The 21,621-nt window shown below is 41.8% G+C and overlaps 1 protein-coding gene across 9 annotated transcripts in view; it reads right to left on the reverse strand.

Annotated features, from left to right (window-relative positions):
- The window catches only part of ZRANB1 (zinc finger RANBP2-type containing 1), an 83,435-nt gene that overhangs the window by 42,264 nt on the left and 19,550 nt on the right, over positions 1-21,621 (reverse strand). For 8 of the 9 annotated variants that reach the window (XM_073354110.2, XM_078853860.1, XM_073354108.2 and 5 more), the window contains 2 exons: positions 14,714-14,814; positions 13,051-13,901 (listed from right to left, as the gene is read on the reverse strand). In XM_073354110.2, coding sequence (XP_073210211.1) covers positions 13,051-13,864 — 814 coding nt within the window. In that variant the 5' untranslated portion in view covers positions 13,865-13,901; positions 14,714-14,814. Of the gene's footprint in view, positions 1-13,050; positions 13,902-14,081; positions 14,232-14,713; positions 14,815-21,621 lie in introns of all 9 variants that reach the window. The other variant, XM_073354105.2, reaches the window with a different exon arrangement.

The following is a 21,621-nucleotide window of genomic DNA, read 5'->3' on the forward strand; positions in this document are numbered from 1 at the left end:
TCCTATCAGTGCAGGTCATTGTAGGACAGCTTCTGAAAGCCAACAGTTAATGCAAGTAACAGTGTCTGCACTGACACTGTGTCGACCTAACTACAGTCTCTTGCGGAGGTGTGGTTAAGTTGGTGTAGCAGAGTAGTTATGTCGGTGGGAGTGAAATTTTAGCGTAGACACTTACATAGTTAGGTCAACGAAAACTGCCTTGCATCGACCTAACTCTGTAGCGTAGACCAGGCCAAAGTTCCCTTCACAATCTAGAATTCCTGGTTTGCTAGATTTGAAAACCCGGTCTTCAGTCTGATCACTCAACAATTCTAAGAAATTTTCTTGAGCCAAGATACTTAATGTTGGAATAGTATCAACTGTTAACAAGCAGAGATTTCAAATTCAACTGGTATCATCAGACGTATCTACAGCTCCAGGAAAAAATTCCTCAAAATGGGAATACAATCCAGACAAAAATCAAATATTAACTCATTTAATAACATCTGAATCAGTTTGAAATTTTTTTTTTTTTAAAAAGTCTGATAACACTTGATAACTTCCTTTTCAACATGGAATCTCCAAAGACAAAGCTTCTTCGAGAATTCCTTGATTTCGTCTTTCGTATCAGTTTTATTTGTATTCCTACCTTTAAGTATTAGGTTCAGTGCATTCAATTTGCCAAATACGTCTACCATATAAGCTAACAAAGTCAAGAAGACAACTTACACATGTCATCTGCAAAATGTATGCTCACAACTGTTTACCTAAGTTATATATACAGAAATGCCAACAATTGCTCATACCCAGATTTATAAATCTGGTCCATTGCAGGCATGTGGCAGGCCTATTTATTGAAAAAAGAGTGGCTTTCAGAAATGTTAAGTTTATGTTGTAGGTAGCTCATTTTATCTACAGAAAGTAGATTAGTCTTGCTCATGGAATAAATTTCACCACAAAGCAAACTTTCTAGTTCCTAGACCAAAAGACAGGACACAAATATGATTTTTACAGCAAAAAAGAAAAGTGGAAGCAATTATCTCTGTACCAGCATGTCAGCACCATAAACCAGGTGACCTGCACAGGAGTTTATTTTGTTTTAAATTAAGCTACTGCCCACCCCCATATGATATATAAAGGTAACATGACAGGGTTTTTTGTTTTGTAATTTATACTTATCTTGTATGTCAAATCTGGCCTTCCCTAGTTTCAATCAAAGACCTCTTTTGGGCCCTAGATCTTGTTTACATTGAACTATCAAAACATTTCCCACTAATGTCAGCAATGCTCAGAGCACTAGTGTAGACACCCCACTAGCATTTTTTCAACAATCAACATAATGTTGAAAATTGTGTCAGCAGCCATGTAGCCAATATGTTCTAACCTTAACCCCTGGTCTACTCACTGGTTTTGTACTATTTTAACTATTTTGGTCTGGGATGGGTTGGGTTTTTAACCAAAAGAATTAAAATGGGTACAACTTCTAGTGTCAAAAGATGTGTATACAAAGGTATCCAGTATCAATATATTTTCCTAAATGTATGGGACTAGCTACACTGATGTCAGTATCTTTATATCAGCAAAACTGTGCCCACACTGGCAGCACACGGAACTGCTTTAATTATAATGGCATGGTAAAAACAAGACAATTTTGTGTATAAAGTTCTTAGAGTGGGTTTATGGGTTTTTTTGGTGTAGATTAATCTTTATTTTACTTTAAATAGGAAAAAAGCTAAACTGAACGAAAGCACTTTAATATGTATACACAAAACTTGCATTCTAACTAAACTGGATTAAAAACACTTTGTTAATCATGTTGTCAAGGTTCCTCCCCCACTCTGAACTCTAAGATACAGATCTGGGGACCTGCATGAAAACCTCCTAAGCTAAACCTTACTTTTACCCGCTTAGGTTAAAACTTCCCCAAGGTACAAATTAATTTTATCCTTTGTCCTTGGAATAACCACTGCCACCACCAAACTCTAACTGGGTTTACTGGGAAATGCAGTTTGGACACGTCTTTCCCCCCAAAATCCTCCCAACCCTTGCACCCCACTTCCTGGGAAAGGTTTGGTAAAAATCCTCACCAATTTGCATAGGTGACCACAGACCCAAACCCTGGGATCTGAGAACAATGAAAAAGCATTCAGTTTTCTTACAAGAAGACTTTTAATAGAAATAGAAGTAGATAGAAGTAAAGGAATCACCCCTGTAAAATCAGGATGGTAGGTACCTTACAGGGTAATTAGATTCAAAACATGAGAATCCCTCTAGGCAAAACCTTAAATTACAAAAAAGACACAGACAGAAATAGTCATTCTATTCAGCACAATTCTTTTCTCAGCCATTTAAAGAAATCATAATCTAACGCATACCCAGCTAGATTACTTACTAAAAGTTCTAAGACTCCATTCCTGTTCTATCCCCAGCAAAGCAGCATACCAACAGACACAGACCCTGTGTTTCTCTCCCTCCTCCCAGCTTTTGAAAGTATCTTGTCTCCTCATTGGTCATTTTGGTCAGGTGCCAGCGAGGTTACCTTTAGCTTCTTAACCCTTTACACGTGAGAGGATTTTTCCTCTGGCCAGGAGGGATTTTAAAGGGGTTTACCCTTCCCTTTACATTTATGACACGTGCAAGACTGTGCATAGACAAGACCCTAGTTTAGGCAAGGATTTAAACTAAAAGCTTTCCAAGTTCAGGGTTTCTGTACTTATGCAGATGGAAATACCATGGTAAAGGGGGCTGTGTTCTCATGTTTATACAGAGAACATGCTTCACCTACTTAAGGAAGTTGTTGTGCCTCACCCTTTGAATAGATGACAATTAGCTTAATTATTCCTTGAATTGCCTGAAGGGCTCTAAGTACATTTACATGGCTGTTTTTAGCCCTGCAGCCCAAGCCCCATAAGCTCGAATCAACTGACCCAGGCATTGAGACTCAGTGCCCTTGGTTTTTCTTTGCAATTTAGACATAGCCCCAGTCTACCTTCCTCTCTGTCTCAGCTATCTTTTGCTTTTCCAGCCATCGAATTTCTGCTAGGTTCTGTTCATGCTCAAGTTGCAGTTTATTTGCTGTCTTTCGCACTCCAATTTTTTCTGCAGCTTCTGTAGCATCACGTAAGGGCTGTGCTCCTGCCTTTTGATCACTGGCCATTAACAGATTTCTCAGTTCTTGATTTGTAGCTTTCTTTCTAAAGCTTATCCCCTTTTCTGAACACAAACCTTCCAAGGCTTTTTTGCCAAGGCCCTCATATGCTCTTCGCTCACCCATTGCAACTGCTTTTTAACCAAACTCTCAATACCAAAATTCAAATTCTCCACCCTCACTCTGAACTCCTTGCCCCATTCTCTTTACCAACACTGCACATCCCTTGGCTGCTCATCAGATTTCTCTCTCCTCTCCGTGCCCACCCCATACTACTGGTTCCCAGTCTCTTTGCCCAGCCAGCCCTCAACTCTCCCCCTACCTTAACTCTCAGTCTCTCCCTACCCCTAGGCTCCCTCTCTTAATCTACTCAACCCTCCCTCCACACACACACACACACACACTCCTCCCTCAGGTCTGGTTCTTGTTCCCTCTGCATTCACATCAGGTAGCTTCCTCCTTCACACTGCTTGGGCAACAGCAGGGACAGGCAAAGGACAGAAAGGCTCCCTGCTCAGTACTGTGCCCAGCACACAACAGCCCAGAGCTGCAACTGAGGAAAAGTCCTGTTCAGTATCAGGTTGAAACATGGCAGAGCAATGGACTCTCTGGAGATTTTGGCTACAAAGACCTAGCAAGTCTCTATTAACCATGTGCAAACAGAAGTTTTTCCAACAGGTTTCAACCTAGCCAAATTTGGGTAGATTTTCACTGAAACAGCTAAAGGCACATTCCTGACACAAAAGCTGTCCTCTGCCAAATTTCAAGGAGGGCACTGAAATCTGTCCACAGAAAAGGTTGTCAGAATTTAACATGGACAAAGCAATTCTCCCCAGCCTTTATCCTAGAAACAGCTGAAACACTTTGGTTGAAATTTTCCAAAAACAAATCAGCAGGAAGCAGGCATGGAAAATTTCAGCCAATCAGCCAGAGTTAGAAGCAACCAAAAACAGGGAAAGTGTTGGGCAAACCTGTTAATAGGCAGTGCTATCAGCCCTACATATAAGTGACAAGATACTACATATTCACAGAGTTTAAGCTCAGAAGGGATCAGAAGATCCTCCAGTCTGACCTCCTGGAGGCCGTTAAGTTACCCAGTGACCCTGTACAGAACTCAATAATTAGTGTATGGCTAAAGCAAGACTCCTAAAAAGGCACCAATTCCCTTGGTAGCCTGTTCATCACAAATATATTACCATCTTTACAAGTCTCTAACGGCTTACAGTAAGTCACAGAGAACATCTATTATATAGGACCCTACCAAATTCACAGTCCATTTTGGTTAATTTCATGGCCAGAGGGTTTTTTTTAAATTGGTCAATTTCACTATTTCAGATGTTTACATCTGAAATTTCATGGTGTTGTAACCATGGAGGTCCCAACCCAAAATAGGACTATGGGGGCGGGGGGTCTTAAAGCTGTTGTAGGGGGGTAGCAGGATTTCCACCTTCAGTTCTGCAGAGCTTCCTGCAACTGGAAGAGGCTCCCGGAAGTGGAGGTGGTCCAATCACTCCAGTGCTGCTCACAACTGCTAGTCACAGCCAATGGTGGATTAACGCATGGGCCCTGGCCAATTTGAAAAGTGGGTGCCCCAAGCCCAGGCAGGAGCTGGAGGGAGAGGGGAGACACTGAGCGGAAGCCCTAAGTCCAGGTGCTCCAAGTCCAGGCAGGAGTCCAGGGGGGGAGGGGTGTTGCAGAAACCTGGCCTGGAGCTTGGTGGTTTTATTATCTCAACGGAGAGTTCTTTCCCATAGACATAGAGAGTCTTCACCAGCTGCACCACTGTAGTGCTGTACATGTAGACAAATCCTCAATGTGTAAATCATCCTGCTACCCCAAATAACTACAACTAGCCAATCGTTCTTCCCAACATTAAAAGAAAAAGGCAGGCTCTGCAACGCAGCAGGATCTCCTCCTTTCTCACATAATTTCTCTCAGCACCTCCAACAAGGTACCATGGTTGCTGCATTTTGTCCAAGCACTCTCTCACAGACCTCATACTCCATGTTTGCAAAGCATGCCAGTTTTATGAATGCTTAGATACATATAATACCATTAGTAAAAAATCAAAGTGAAGAGAAGAAACAGGGCAGCCTGTAACAACCACAACAAACTCAGGGATGAAACAAAACTAACGAGAGACATATGCTGGCACACTAGGAATGAACTAACTGTCCTTTTAAGGATACACTGAAAAATAAGATTTATTACAGATTAGTCTAAATATTTTGGATGTGCATAAGAAATGTATTTAGTTGCTTGCATTTAAAACTTTCATATACTGTACCACTTAACTAAAATAGAAGGAAAATATGTATTTTATCATCGAGAAATCAACTGTAAACTATTTTATGAGTGATAAGAATGTTGCTTACTAGTTCTCAGCTTATGCTTATGCTCAAATAAATTGGTTAGTCTCTAAAGTGCCACAAGTCCTCCTTTTCTTTTTGTGAATACACACTAACATGGCTGTTACTCTGAAACCAACTTATAATGGGAAGTTGGGATAATTCAAATGGTTACTTATGGTATAGAAAGTAAAAGTCATGCTACAAAATGCCAATATCTTAAAAGTATTCTAATTTGACTAGGTAATAATGAAAAAATTCATTCTTTTGTCATTTGTCTCATTATGATTGTAAACCACTTGCAGGATTGAGAACTAGAGGTGCAAGTGACAGTGACCCAATATCCATGACTGGAAATATGGCCATGTTATTTATGCCAGCCTATCAATGTTTCTCCACTAGGCATTGGGAAAAGCGAAAGTAAAAAAATCTCTCTAAAACTGACAAAGCATCAGAAAGAGCAAGCTACGAGAAGGGCAAAACCAAAGGCCATTGTTATATCTTTTGTCACTAGAGTTCCTTGGAAAGGAAGGCTTAGCTACACATTGGAGAATTGAGTGAGGTGTGGTAGAAAGTGAACATTGATGGGGGTTTGGCTTTGGAGGGAGATATACCTGAACAAAAAATTTTTTTAAAATAGCAGACATTTCTAACCTTGTACAAGAAGCAAGTTCCATTTTAGCCTTCTTATTTCATTTGCTTCTTAAACTTGTCTAAAGGTCATTGTAAGTCTATCCTTCCCAAAGCTCTCATACTGCATGTTTGCAAAATGTTACATTACTGATACCACCATGATACATTACAATATGGCAGGACAATTTAGGCCAAACTTGAGTCAAAAGTAAAAAGAGACTAAGCCACATTTAAGCATGTTATGGGTATAATGAGCAAACATTTTCCTGAATAGCTTTCAAGACACAGAACTCTGAGCACTAAAAACACACACACACACTCTCTCTCTCAGTTCAGAGCAAAGGGAATAGGTGGTCTGCCAAGTTGGAACTATAAAGCAACATTAATGGATTCCCTTTAGAAAATTTCAGATAAGCAAACACTTTCACATCACTTATAATGACCATGCACTAGTTTTACTGGAAAATACAGAATATGCTAACTAAAGAGCCTGATCATTTGAAACTTTGCAATTCTAATGAGAATTGAAAATGAGTTAAAAGAATGAGGCATCAAGCACAGAATCAAACGTGTTCTTCGTCCTTGAACAGTAAGGTCAGAAGAATATTTTGAACCCATATTACAGGCTACTGAATATTAGTTTCCTTAGATTATTCCTGCTTTAAACTTTTATCTACCAAGTAGTTTCATTAGAGAGTCACAAAGGTCTTCACAAAGATCAACACATCAATGTGCTGCTTACTTCATTGGACTATTTTTATTCCTGGGGGAATTCTGTGCACATACACCTTTCTCCCACCAGGAGCTGCTATGGCACCAAAAGAGAGGGCAGCCCTCTCTGTCCGCCACAGAGAGGGAAAGGGGTACACTGCCTTCCTCACAGCACCTTGTTTGCAGGGCCAGGTGAGAAGGCATGGGATACGGGGGGACGGACAGAGCAGGGCACATGCAGTTCCTGGGGGAGGGGGGGTCATAAACTGGGGTTCAGAAGGGCTATGGGGGGACAGACTAGGGCGGGGGCACAAGAGCTAGCAGCTGAAAGGGAGTGGGAGTGCATGGACACATAGGGTACAGGGACATATGGTGACAAGGGGTGGCTAAGTGGGGCACAGGGATGGAGGGAGAGACATGGGGTCAGCCAGGTTCTGCATGGGGGAGGCTCCCCAACTCTCTAACAATCCCTCCACCCCAAAACAATCCTTGTTCCATACTTCTCCCACCCACACCCAACAACCCTCCGAAGTTTACACCCAGGCTCCTTCCCAGCAATTACTTCCTTCTTCCTCAGCTCCTATGTTACCTCCTCAACTCCCCAAAGCCTTTGCACTGCTTCTGAGGGGTGGAGGGGTGGGGGCAAAAATATGTTTCTGTACTGTAGTTTAAATGAATTTTTACTCAAAAGCTTAGTATTAAAATGCCTAGTAAGGAATCTATTTGTCAAGAACATTTCTTAAATCTTTTTTGTTGTCCGTATTATTACAGACATACTTGCTGACAGGTATTTTGAAATAAATTACCAAAATAATTGAAACTGGTTGATTATATTGTGTTATTTATTTTAAAATATTGTGTGCAGAATTTTTAATTTTTTGGCACAGAATTCCCCCAGGAGTATTTAATGACAATGTTAAACAACATTTTATTAACAGCCTGACCTCAAAATTAATTATAGCATCGAACAGTAGTATCTTAACATTTTTTTACGTAAATATTGGGTATGATTATATGAATAGACAAATTAAGTTTTAAAAATTCCTTCAGACTTATGACTGTAAGTGCAGTTGCAATGACAACCAAAATCAGCAAGAGCGAAACTGCTGCCCCTCCCAAGATATAGGATTGAAGGTAGGATCATTGCATCAAGAACATGTGCCTCTGGAGTTTGTTGCCTCTGTGTACAAGCACAACATATTCTCCATGTTGAGGTGCAAATCTTTGTGTGTCTAGTGTAATTCTGAATGTTCGAGAGGCAACATGATCTAGAAGCTAGAGCAGAGCAATGAAGCTGGGAGGACAGGGTTCTCTTACCAACTGCCACAACCTCTGCGCCTCACATTTCCTCATCTCTAAAATCAGTCATTACCATTTTCAAGCCCTGGGAGATCTTTAGACAGTACAGTTGGTACACAGGATATTAAACATGACCAGCAAAAGGGGAACAAAATGGGTTTCCCTCTTGAACATTTAAATTTTGTTGGAAAATTTTATTTCCTTGCCCTATTTTTGTACCTTTGGTTAAAACATGGTCTAAATCAGAACCATTGCACTAGTTTAAATACATTGATCTAGTTAAACTGGTGCAAACCTCTAACACAGGTGCACTTAAATCAATTTAACTCAAATTAGTTTAGCTTCATTTGTAAGTATATTAGTTTGCATTGATAAGTTAAGCAAGGGTAAACTGGTTTAAGTACAATTACATTAGGGTGTTGCACCAGCTTAACTAAGTAGATTTTAAATTTAAACAAAGTGGTTCAACTTTCCTAATATATACAAGCCCTTAATTAAAGTTGCTCAGATGCTTTCATACATCGGTGCTGAGGAGTTAGAACTGAACTGAACTGCAAGAGAAGCAGAAGTGTAATATTTTATCAGTAATCGTTATTGGTGTCTTTAAGAAGTGGTTTTCTCTGGACGATATAAGCCTTATATTATCATATTATATAGAACATATTAAAAATGCTTAAATCCAAAATACATAAAATGCAACAGTTTTTAAATTGCACAAGATTAGTAACTATTGGCCTCCATATGAAAGTATTACCTTTTAAAGAAGTATCACAGGGGAAAATCCATGAAATCTTCATCATGAGACCTGCAAAGTTCAGCACATGCTACTCACAATTGGCATTCTGGATTCCCCCAGAGGCTTTTAAAACTTCGTGGTTACTTAACGTATCTATTAGAGTAAATCTGATGTTTTGGTCACTCTGATCCCTTACTAAGGGCCTTATTAGAACAAGGCACCTTCAAAATACATTCATATTTAAGTAATTCAAGAAACAAGCAAATTACTATAGCCTTATACAAAGTAGTGTATGTATAGGATGTTCTATAATTGTTTTTGCAGTTTTACACCAGACAGCAATTTAGTTATCACTGTTCTGGAACAAGCTTTTCAAGTATTTTATATTTCAAATCTCAGAATACAAGGAAGATTCAAATACTGCAGGATTTCCCAGAGGAAATTTTTTCTATCTTTCAGACATCATGAACGGAAAAAAAAAATCGTATTTCACTGATCTGACATCTAATAAGACTGTATTTAAAAAAGCGCTAACTAGATATCCATAGGGCAAACAAAGAATTTCTAACAATAACTCTACACATGACTGGCATGCAAGAAAAATCTCTTTTACCTGTGCTATCTGAGGAAGGAAAAGGGATGGTGAAAAGAAGCGACTATGGGGAAAAAACATGTCCACTATACATTTTAATGGCTACCATCATTTGAAAGATTATGAGGGAGGAATCTGCCTTCTTTCAAAAGGAGGACATAAAAGCTTGAAGTCTATGCATGAAACTCTTTACCCATCAAAGGAGAGCACTGCGCCTTTTAGCTCATTGAAATGCACGTCCATATACACAATAAGAACATTTACTTGCAGCCAAATAGATTACATAATGGTGTTTCACAAATCAGCTCTTGAACAATGCCAAGTGCAATGAAGTCGCTTCATGACACATCAAGGAATGGTATGAGACAAACACTATTAGAGCTGGAATTTCAAAAGAAGCATCCTACTTCAAAATCATTGTAAATTTCAAGTATTTAACCTACTCGTATGCATAAGCCTCAAAATTTCTGCTTCTGGGCAGTTACATCACAAAAATTAACTCATAAAGTCAATGACTGGAGAAAACCCTGCTCTCATGTCTCTGTTCTTTACCAGCATTGGGAGCATTATCCAGAATTTCCTTAGGAAAGCACTAAAATACAAAACAAAATTGGCAAAAAGAAAAGGAGTACTTATGGCACCTTAGAGACTAAACACATTTATTTGAGCATAAGCTTTTGTGAGCTACAGCTCAATTCATCGGATGCATGCAGTGGAAAATACAGTGGGGAGATTTATATACACAGAACATGAAACAATAGGTGTTACCATTCACACTGTAACAAGAGTGATCACGTAAGGTGAGCTATTGCCAGCCGGGGGGGGCGGGGGGGAGAAGGGGCGCTAGGAGACAGGACCTTTTGTAGTGATAGTCAAGGTGGGCCATTTCCAGCAGTTGACAAGAACATCTGACGAATGGGAGTGGAGGGGGGGGTGTGGCGGAATAAACATGGGGAAATAGTTTTACTTTGTGTAATGACACACCCACTTCCAGTCTTTATTCAAGCATAAGTTAAATTGTATCCAGTTTGCAAATTAATTCCAATTCGGCAGTCTCTCATTGGAGTCTGTTTTTGAAGGTTATTTTGTTGAAGAATTGCCACTTTTAGGTCTGTAATCAAGTGACCAAAAAGACTGAAGTATTCGCCAACTGGTTTTTGAATGTTATCATTCTTGACATCTTATTTGTGTCCATTTATTCTTCTACGTAGAATCTGTCCGGTTTGGCCAATGTGCATGGCAGAGGGGCATTGCTGGCACATGATGGAATATCATATTGGTAGATGCGCAGGTGAACAAGCCTCTAATAGCGTGGCTGATGTGATTAGGTCCTATGATGGTGTCCCCTGAATAGATGTGTGAACACAGTTGGCAACGGGCTTTGTTGCAAGGATAGGTTCCTGGGTTAGTGTTTTTGTTGTGTGGTTGCTCGTGAGTATTTGCTTCAGGTTGGGGGGCTGACTGTAAGCAAAGACTGGCCTGTCTCCCAAGATCTGTGAGGGTGATAGGTTGTCCTTCAGGATAGGCTGTAGATCCTTGATGATGCGTTAGAGAGGTTTTAGTTGGGGGCTGAAGGTGATGGCTAATGGCGTTCTATTATTTTCTTTGTTGGGCCTGTCCTGTAGTAGGTAACTTCTGGGTACTCTTCTGGCTCTGTCAATCTATTTCTTCACTTCAGCAGGTGGGTACTGTAGTTGTAAGAATGCTTGATAGAGATCTTGTAGGTGTTTGTCTCTGTCTGAGGGGTTGGAGCAAAGGCGGTTGTATCGTAGAGCTTGGCTGTAGACAATGGATCGTGTGGTGTGGCCTGGATGAAAGCTGGAGACATGAAGATAGGCATAGCGGTCAGTAGGTTTCTGGTATAGGGTGGTGTTTATGTGACCATCGCTTATTAGCACCGTAGTGTTCAGGAAGTGGATCTCTTGTACGCACTGGTCCAGACTGAGGTTGATGGTGGGATGGAAATTGTTGAAATCATGGTGGAATTCCTCAAGGGCTTCTTTTCCATGAGTCCAGATAATGAACATGTCATCAATGTAGCGCAAGTAGAGAAGGGGCTAGGGGACGAGAGCTGAGGAAGCGTTGTTCGAAGTCAGCCATAAAAATGTTAGCATACTGTGGGGCCATGCAGGTACCCATAGCAGTGCCACTGATTTGAAGGTATACATTGTCCCCAAATGTGAAATAGTTATGGGTGAGGATAAAGTCACAAAGTTCAGCCACCAGGTTTGCTGTGACATGGTCGGGATTCTAGGGGTGTGTCTGTGCGGATTTGTTCTTGTGCTTTTATAGGGAGTTTCTTGAGCAGATGGTGTAGTTTCTTTTGGTAACCCTCAGTGGGATCAGAATTCTAACATTCAAAAACCAGTCGGAGAACACTTCAATCTCTTTGGTCACTCGATTACAGACCTAAAAGTGGCAATTCTTCAACAAAAAAACCTACAAAAACAGATTCCAACGAGAGACTGCTGAATTGGAATCAATTTGCAAACTGGATACAATTAACTTAGACTTGAATAAAGATGGAGTGGATGTGTCATTACATAAAGTAAAACTATTTCCCCATGATTATTTCCCTTCCCTTCCCCCCCTCACCCCACACTGCTCCTCACATGTTCTTGTCAACTGCTGGAAATGGCCCACCTTGATTATCACTACAAAAGGTTTCCCCCCCCCCCCCGCTCTCCTGCTGGTAATAGCTCACCTTACCTGATCACTCTTGTTACAGTGTGTATGGTAACACCCATTGTTTCATGTTCTCTGTGTATATAAATCTCCACACTGTATTTCCACTGCATGCATCCAATGAAATGAGCTGTAGCTCACGAAAGTTTATGCTCAAATAAATGTGTTAGTTTCTAAGGTGCCACAAGTATTCCTTTTTTTTTTGCGGATACAGACTAACACAGCTGCTACTCTGAAACAAAATTGGTATGTGAATTTCTGAAGTCAGTTGGGTATATATAGCATGTTCAGAAATCTTGTAAATATTTACATCATAATACTCATGTTAACACAACATTTTCAAGGTCAGTATTGTGCATGCAGCTTCTTGGAGCTACATATTTTTGTGCTATTTTTAACATCTGACTGAGCGTCTTGTGCCGACAGAAGCTCTACCCTGTTTACAAAATATTCCCAAGCTACATCTGGTGATTCTACTGGTACATCTTGTAACAGTAAACAGAGCAGCAATTTTAAATACACAGGTAGAGCATTTTTCACACTATTGTGCGCAAAAGTTGCTTCTTTGATTTTTTTAAAATAATATATTTATAAAAACAGATTCTGCAGCTATTCCATATCAACTCCCATAAAGTCAGAAGAGCTCATGCAACTAGTCACACACAAAATGGCTCTACTTATCTCTAAGATAACTTGCCAAATTCTGTCAAGTTTGCAGATACCCCCCCCCATGCACCACCACTAAATGTTATTTCAGGAACTGCAACATTCAGTTCACCTATTAAGTACAGTTGTGAACTGAAATTGTAGTACCGTAACAAAACAGCATGTTGAGAGCTTGTTTACACCTTGTAAGTTTGTGTTTTTTTACTTTCCACCCCCCCCCCCATACTAACATAACAAAAGACAGACAACTTACCAACACAAGCATTTAGAAATAGCCAATCAGTCTTTTTCATTCTATTTTTTATTTGCTTTAGTTTTTTGAAGTCAACTTCAAGTTCCTCCTTGCTGCCAACAGCTCCAGCCAATTCAATTCTTTGGAAGTCCATTTTCACTTCTGATTCACGTTTGGTTGTAGGAGGAGATCTTCTTTGGCTATTTCCGCTACTGCAGCTTCCCCTCCATCGAGCTCTGTCTTGCTCATTTATGATTGAAGAAGCTTCTTCTGTGTCTGCCAGTTCTATTGCTTCAATGTTGTTAGGTCTGGGATGATCACATACCACACATTTCTTGGCCTTAGCCCAGTTTTCATATGTACATACGGAACAAGTCCAGTGCTGTGCTCTCGTGTTCAGTTTATTTCTATCATTGTACTCTTCACAAGGATCAACAGAAAAGGGGACTGATCTTGAACCAGACCCTGAAGACTGAGGAGATTCTGTGGGGCTCCTGGTCCTACGCTGGGACAAGCACTGAGTACATCTTATCGCTCTTGGCCAGTTCAAGTACGTGCACATGTGGCATGACCATTTATTTGCACTTTCCGTACTGTAAGAAGATTTAACCCTTGGTCTTGCACTAGAATCTGGACATATCAAAGGGCTGCTGCCTCCTTCGATGCTTGTAGGATCCCAATCTCTACCAACTTCACTTGAACCACTTTTGAATGGATCTTCGGTAATAATTGTTCCACTAGGTCTCTGAGCACGGCACATGGTACACTTAATTGCAGATGGCCAATTTTCATATGTACAATACTCACAAGCCCATTTAATTCCACGTTCTGTCATCGTGCACTTCTTGAAGTAAATTGTGTTGGGCAGAAAGCTATAAATAATTAGAAAATATTATTAGAACATAATGGTTGCATACTATACCATAAGTTTTATTAAAAGGATAGCGTACTTTTAGGCAAACATCCTGATTAATGCTTAAGCAACCTTTTTTCCCTTTTTTTTTTTTTAAAACGCAGGAATAGGGATATCCCAAGAGGAAATGAAAACATGCCTTCAGATTTCAGGCTCTCCTTCAATTTAAGTTGAAAACTTCATAAACAGATTCCAAAGATGGAATACTGTTTATCGCTTCATAGTCTTCTGAAGGTTGTACAGACTTGACATCTTTACCTAGCTCCTGTTCCACAGTATGAAGAGAACACTGGAATGATAAAGGTACGGGGAATGAAGGGGGGGAAAAGTAGGGAAGTGGATCACAAGGGCTGAAAATAGTTAGAACAATTAGACAAGAAAAGTCAGTATTAGTACAACAATATAGAAAAGGTAGCACTTAAAAACTGTCCAAAGTCCCTAATTTCAAGGGTTAAATATGTTGACAGGCAAAGCCAGAATGGTGTGGGTTTGCTTTATTATGTTGCACCAGCCAGGTAGATAGTTTTGTTAAGGTGGCATGCACTAAACAGCGTGCTGAGTTTGATTTAAGAGTATACATAAGGTGTTTAAGCCTATTTGTATTTGTTTAACATTGTTCAGGTCAGTAGCTGCTATTAGAAAAATCAGAAGAATGCCAGTGTAAGAAACTAAGTTTGTTGGCAGGCTTTTTAAGATATGTACTCCAATACTAATTTCCACACTACGATGATTTAAAGAAAACAACAAAAACAAAAAACACACCAATCTTACTTTTTCCTCTAATGAAGAGGAGATTCTGTCTCCATGCTGGTTCAGACCTTGTCCTCCTCAGACTGCAAAATGGGATGGATGACACTATCTGACAACTATCCCTGTAAACAAAATGAAGACAGTTTCAATTAAGGCCTCACACTGGACTTGAGCAACCAGAAAAGTAGTGCTTTGTATGCCACTCCCATTCTAATCCCTGGCTGCTGTTTAAACTCAGTGATGACCTATTCTGAGCCTTAGCATATCTAAAATAAGTTTGCCATTGATCAATTTTTGGGAAGAACCAGCTACAGTGCATCATACAACCATTTAACTGTTCAACTTTCATTAATGTTAACTGAAGTAGCAGAGCTAAATTCACACGAACTTTGAACTTGTATCACAATATCTATGAACGTCTCTACTTCAATTAAGAACTCAACTAAGTCAAAGTCTAATATTAAATGGTTTTGATTTTACAATCTGCAGAAGAGAACTGTGTTCTTTTCCATTCCCTGTATTACAAAGTTAGTTTTATTTGATGAATTGCAAGTTATGCACTGTTTTCAAGAGTATATCCTCAATACAAACTCAGTATGTCAGTTCAACTGTTAGTTTTCATATTTCCATGGTACTGCAATTTTCCTGTACAACTAATGGGAAAAAAGTTACAGTAGAACCTCAATTACGAACACCAGAGTTACGAACTGACCCGTCAACCGCACACCTCATCGGGAACTGAAAGTACGCAATCAGGCAGCAGAGACAAAAAAAGCAAATACTGTACAGTACAGAACTGTGTTAAGCATAAACCACAAAAAAGGGGAGGGGGAGTTTAAAAAAAAACTGACAAGGTAAGGAAACTGTTTCTCTGCTTGTTTCATTTCAGTTAAGAGGGTTAAAAGCAGCATTTTTCTTCTGCACACTAAGTTTCAAAACTGTATAAAGTCAATGTTATGCTGCAAACTTTTGAAAGAACCACCACAACATTTTGTTCAGAGTTACAAACCTCCATTCCCGAGGTGTTTAGAATTCTCAAGTTCTACTGTACATGCTGGCTTTTAACTCAAATGCACTTTACACCCATTTAGACTGAAAGGGTATCACAATGTTAGTTTCGGTCTCTTCTATATTTAGAAGCCAAAATTCTGCAAGTGCTATATTTCTCACTGAAACACCTTCAAAACATTTCTGTGCCTCTGTTAGCAGCCACAGAGTTAGATCAAAAACAGTTTGAGTTGATTAGTTATTCATATATGACTGCCCAGACAGCCAAGCTAGTACAGTTTGAAGGTAAGCTTGTTAGCACTTAAAGCTGTTAACACTCTATGGTTCTAGCACAGTGCCCCTCCCTGACCAGCTTCTTACTACAATAAAACGGTGATATACCTCTTCGGTAATTGTTGTCCTCTGAGCGGTGATGCATGTATCAGTTCCACTTTAGGTATGTTCATGTGCCAGTCAACTGAAGCAGGGAACTTTTTCGCATAACAAAACCCATCAGGGCAGCACCGTGCCCCCTACACTCTCATGTTGCTAGCCAACAGCATAAAGAGGCAGAGCAACCCCCAAGTCCCTTCACACCAGAGACCAGTATTAGCTGTGACTCTGATAAAGAGGGGAAGGAGGGTGGGTCACGGAAGCACCATGCGCCACACATCTCAAAGAACAACAGGTATGCAATTTTTCCTTCGAGTGCTTGCACTCGCCCATTCCACTTTAGGCAACTCATAAGCAGTTCCAGATGGAGAAGGATATTGGAACCTACCTAAACAAGGATTGCAATACCACTTTCCCAAATCTAGCATAGTCTCTTTAAGGCCTGGGAGAGAGCATAATGACAGTGAAGGTATGAACCAACCAAGTCATAGCCTTGCAAGTGTCATGACCTTTTAAAAAAAAAAAAAAAAGGAAAAAAAAAGCAGCAGCCAGTGCTGCTTATGGTATTGCAGCGTGCGCCAAAACGCTTTGAGGCAGTGGAACATCAGAACATCATAGCATAGACAAATACAGGAGAAGATCCAGAAAGATATCCTCTGCAAAGTGACAGGTTGCCCTTCATCCTGTCAGCAAGAGACACAAAATTGCAGAGAGATGTTCAACTCTTTAGTCCCATGCAGGAAAAAGACTAGCACCCTGAGAACATCCAAAGTATGACATTTTCCTCATCTCAGAAAAGAGACTGGTAAATATACAGTCTGATTGAGATTTAAAAAAAAAAAATCTATACTACTTTGGTAAGCAATATGGGGTGTCGATGCAAACAATCTTTACAAGACACCATGTAAAGAGGGTCACCCACCAAAGCCTGGAGTTCTACTACCCTCCCAACTAAAGTGATAGCTACCAGGAATGTTACCATCATTGAGAGAAAGAAAAAACCCAGACATAGGTTCAAAAATGGGTTCCATTAAAATTAAAATGGTGTGGGGTCTCAAATAGGTGGGAAGAAACTGTCCAAACCTTTCAAGAACCTAACAGTCACACAGTTGAAAAGACGTATCTTCCCTCTACACGTGGAAGCATGTGAAGAGATTTGCCAGATGAACTCTCAGTGAACTTGCAAAGTCCCTGATCTGTTAGGTGAAGCAGGTAAACCAGTATAAACAGAATTGGAGCCCATAAAGGAGAGGTATCTTTCTGCTGGAACCACACTGGGAACCTCTTCCATCAGCTATTTCCTGGGGTAGGTATAGAAGGTTTCCTGATATTTTAAAGCAGATTTCCAACTCGAACAGAGAGCTTCCTGGGGAGTTAACCATTGAGCATCTATGCAGTCATGCGCATGCTGAGAGGGCTGGAACAGTTGTGGTCCTGCAAAACTACATCCAAGACCTGAGGGAGCATTACAGGATCCTGAATTGAAAGGCTAACAGATCCGAGAACCAATCCTGACAAGGTCAGGATGGCACTATAAAAATTATTGTGGCACGATCCTGTCTAAACTTGCTCAAAACTCAGGACCATAGGGATAGGGAAGGGAAGCATACAGAAGTTTCCCCTTCCAGAATAGTAGCCTACCTGGTTTGTGACCTATCCTTGAACAGAACTGATGACATTTCCTGTCAGGTTGCATTCCCAAAATCTGAAAAATAGAGACTTTGCTATGTCAGACTGAGGGATGACTCATGGTCTCTGCTGAATGATCTGCAGAAAAATGGTATGCTAGCTAGCTCTGAGACCTAGGAAAGAGAGAGGCTTTGAGCATTATATAACTCCTGATGCAGGAAGACTGGAAGCTCTTTCCTTCTTGGCAAAGGGAGTCTGACCTAGTTCCTCCCTACTTATTTAGATAAAACGCTGCAATTGTGTTGTCTGTGGACACCTGTACTGAACAACCTTTGATGTGGGGAAGAAACTTGACAGGCCAGGTGAACAGCTCAAAACACAAAGCTCCCAAAACACTGGTGTGGAGGAATCCTACACTGACCAGAGACCCTGAGTCTCAAAGTTCTCTACATGAGCTCCCCAACCAAGAAATGAATCACATACAACTAGAATAATGGAGAGCACAGTTGGGGCAAAAGGAACCTCACTGCATACACTGGCAGGGTCCATCCACCAGTCCAGGGACATCAAGACACTTCTTGGTACATGAGTCAGCTTCTCCAGCAGATGACAAGAGGAACAATAGACAGATTTCAACCATTTATTCATGATTCTGAGGTGAAGTCTGGCATGATGAGTCACATATGTAAAAGCTGCATGTGACCTACAAGCTTCAGACAATCGCTCATTGTAATACAAGGATACGCCTTTAAGTCTTCGCATGGGTCCAATATCTCCTGAAACCTGGCCTGAGACAAATACTGTCCTACTCAGGTCAAATTGAGAACTACTCCTCTGAATCAGATTCTCTGGACAGGTAGAACAGATTTCTCTCCTTGTTGATCAGTACTCCCAAATGAAAGAGGAACTGAATTTTCTCAATGGCCACTGGTACTAGTTGTCTGGACCAACCTGAACCAAGCACTCACCCAGATGTGTACACCTGGACTCCTATCCTTCAGAGATGTGCTGCAACCACCGCCATACTCTTTGTGAAAACTCAAGGGACTGAGGACTAAAGAGGAGGAGGGTAAACTTATAATGAATGTCTGCTACAACTAACTGTAAGAATCTACTGTGACTACTGAATGATGGAATGATGAATCACATGGAAGCAAGCAACAAGGACAACAAAGCAATCGTAGTCTACATACAGGATAATGCATGCTACGGTAACCATATGAAATTTTTTAAAATGTACTTGTTGAGCTTCCGTAGGTTTAAAATAGGTCTGAGGCCTTCCCTGGGCTTATTTTCTCAACCAAAATAGGAATAGAATCCTTTCCCCTGGTGATGAGGAGATACTTCCTCTATAGACCCTAACTGTAACAGTGACTGAACATCGTGAATTAGTACGGCCTCATGAGTCCCTGAAAAGGGATGGGAGAGGAATGTGAAGGAGGGATAGATGCGAACTGCAGAGTATACCCCAGTTCCACCATGCTTAGAACCCACTGATCTGATGTAATGTCGATCTAAGCACTTACTTAGGAATTGGGACAACCTACTGCCAAAAGGTATGAGAAGTCAAAATGAGGGGGTCGCTGGCCTTAACCAAGGAGTTGATTGTCTATAGCATCTAAGCTATCTGTTTGGAGTTAGCAGAAGAGGAAGAGAAGGGTGGTCTCCTTCCGTGAGTGTTATAGCCTTTCCTCCATTGATGGGGCTGTCTAACAGGGTAACGCTGATACCAATCATGCATTTGAAGGCGGAACTGCTTTCTCTGTGGGCCTGGGAGTATAAATGACAAAGACCTTAGGGTTAGCCAAAAATTTTCTAGAGAATGAAGTTCTTCACCGGTCTTCTCTAAGATAGGTTTGGCTGTTCAAAAAGGCAAATCCTCAGTAGTCTGTTGGATTTCAGATGGAATGCCAGACTGCAGCCAAGATGCATAGTGACTGCCATTACCATTACTCAAACAGCTGAAAACATCTTATCCAGTGCAGCCTGAAAGGATGATCGTGTTACCACGTGGCCCTCACTGATAAGGCCCCGTGTTTGTCACACATTCTGTGACCTCCATGACTTCTGCAGCGGCTGGGGCCTCCTGAGCAGCTCGGAGCCCCAAGGCCAGGCGCACCAACTGCTACTGGAGCAGTCTTGGGCCCCCTGCCCCCCAGCAGCAGGAGTTTGGGTGTGGGGAGGCTCAGTGCTGGGGTGTGAGGTGGCGCTTATCTGGAGTGGAGGGCTCCCCTCCCTCAGCCCCTAGCTCCATGTGCTGCCTCTGCCATCAGGCACCGCCCCAGAAGCTCCCATTGGCCACGGTTCTCAGCCAATGGGAGCTGAAGAACCAGGGATTAGGACAGAGTGGAGGCAGCATGTGGAGCTCAGGGTAGGGAGCCTGCTCCAGCTCTGCCAACCCTCCCCCACCCCCAGCACCTCCCCACTCACACATGGTGGCGCTCCCCCCCCCCCCCCGCCGAGCTGTGTGTCACACACACACACACCCCCAAGCACCAGTAACAACATCCCCCAGGCAGTCCCCTGAGCCTCCCCCGCCCAAGTTTTAGTGAGGGCGGTATAGTAAAAGTCATGGACAGGTCACAGGCCGTGAATTTTGTTTACTGCCTGTGACTTTTACTAAAAATACCCATGATTAAAATATAGCCTTACTGATAAGTGCTCTGTATTCCCTCTCATGTCTGGCAACAAGTCAAGGAATTGTAGCACTGAGTCCCTATTGGAGTAATCACAGCAAGCAAACAAGAGTCTGTTAGTTTGTAATTTTCAACTGTATTCCTGATAATGAATAAACTTTCCTTCCAAACAAATCCCATTTCTTCATGTTTTTGTCTTTGGGAGTACATTTAGATTGTCCTGGTCTTGCATTTATATTAACTATGGTCACCACCAAAGATCCTGTAGTTGGGTGTGAATAAAAGTACCCATGACCCCGAGAGGGAATTTGCACCTTTCCTCAGTCCTTTTGGCAGCGGGTGTCAGAGAGGAGAGAGAGTTTGCCAAAAGGATTTTGGTGTGCTCCAAGAGAACATTATCAATAGGTAAAACCACTCTAGCATGTCCTATAGTACATAAAATATCCTTTAACTTGTGAGAATTGCCCTGAACCAGTTCTACTGGAATTCCCAGAGCAGTGGCTACCTTTATCATAAGTTCCTGGTATGTTTTGTAATCATCAGGAACCAGAGAGGATGACTCAGATAGTAGCCTCACCTGGTGACGAGGATGAACTATGGAAGGGTTGCACTGTAATGTCTGTTCTGTTGTATCTCTGCACCAGAAGGGTCACGCGCTGAAGGAAACATCTTCTTACTGAGTACCTGACTCAGTACCAAGTTCGGCACCGGGCAGAGTATGGTGCCTTGATGGTGATCAAATGCTACACGGTGTGGTGGGGTGGTGCCCCACACCCATGCCAGATTGGGCTACAACAGGCCAGAGCAACTGCGCAAGGCGGCAGCCAATCAGGGCGGGCCTGTTAGAGAGCCAATCAGGACCAGTATTACAGCCAGCCAATCAGGGCTAGGCTAGGCCCTTTATAAAGGCTAACCAGGAAGGGAGCAGGCAGTCTGTCCCAGACCTTCATGGGGGAAGGTCTGTCTGCGGAGCAGGAGACCAGCATCTCGAACAGAGCAGTGCTGGGGAGGCTTAGGGGGAGCATAGTAGGGCTCTGGCCCAATACCTGCCAGACTGCAGGCCGCGATAGAAAGGGCCTAGAGGGTGCGAGGGGCCAGAAGGGAAGTAGCTCAGGGACAGTCAGACAAGGGGAGAGAAGGAGGGCAGGGAGGCTGCCACTAGAGGGTCCCTGGCTCGGGAACCAGAGTAGAGGGTGGGCCTGGGTCCCTCCCTTCCCACTTATACAGTACCTGGGGGTGGAGAAGCGGCTAGAGCAGACTGCAACCAGCCCTTGAGCCGAGGGG

This window comes from Lepidochelys kempii, chromosome 7 (assembly GCF_965140285.1).
Source record: "Lepidochelys kempii isolate rLepKem1 chromosome 7, rLepKem1.hap1, whole genome shotgun sequence".
NCBI classification, from domain to species: domain Eukaryota; kingdom Metazoa; phylum Chordata; order Testudines; family Cheloniidae; genus Lepidochelys; species Lepidochelys kempii.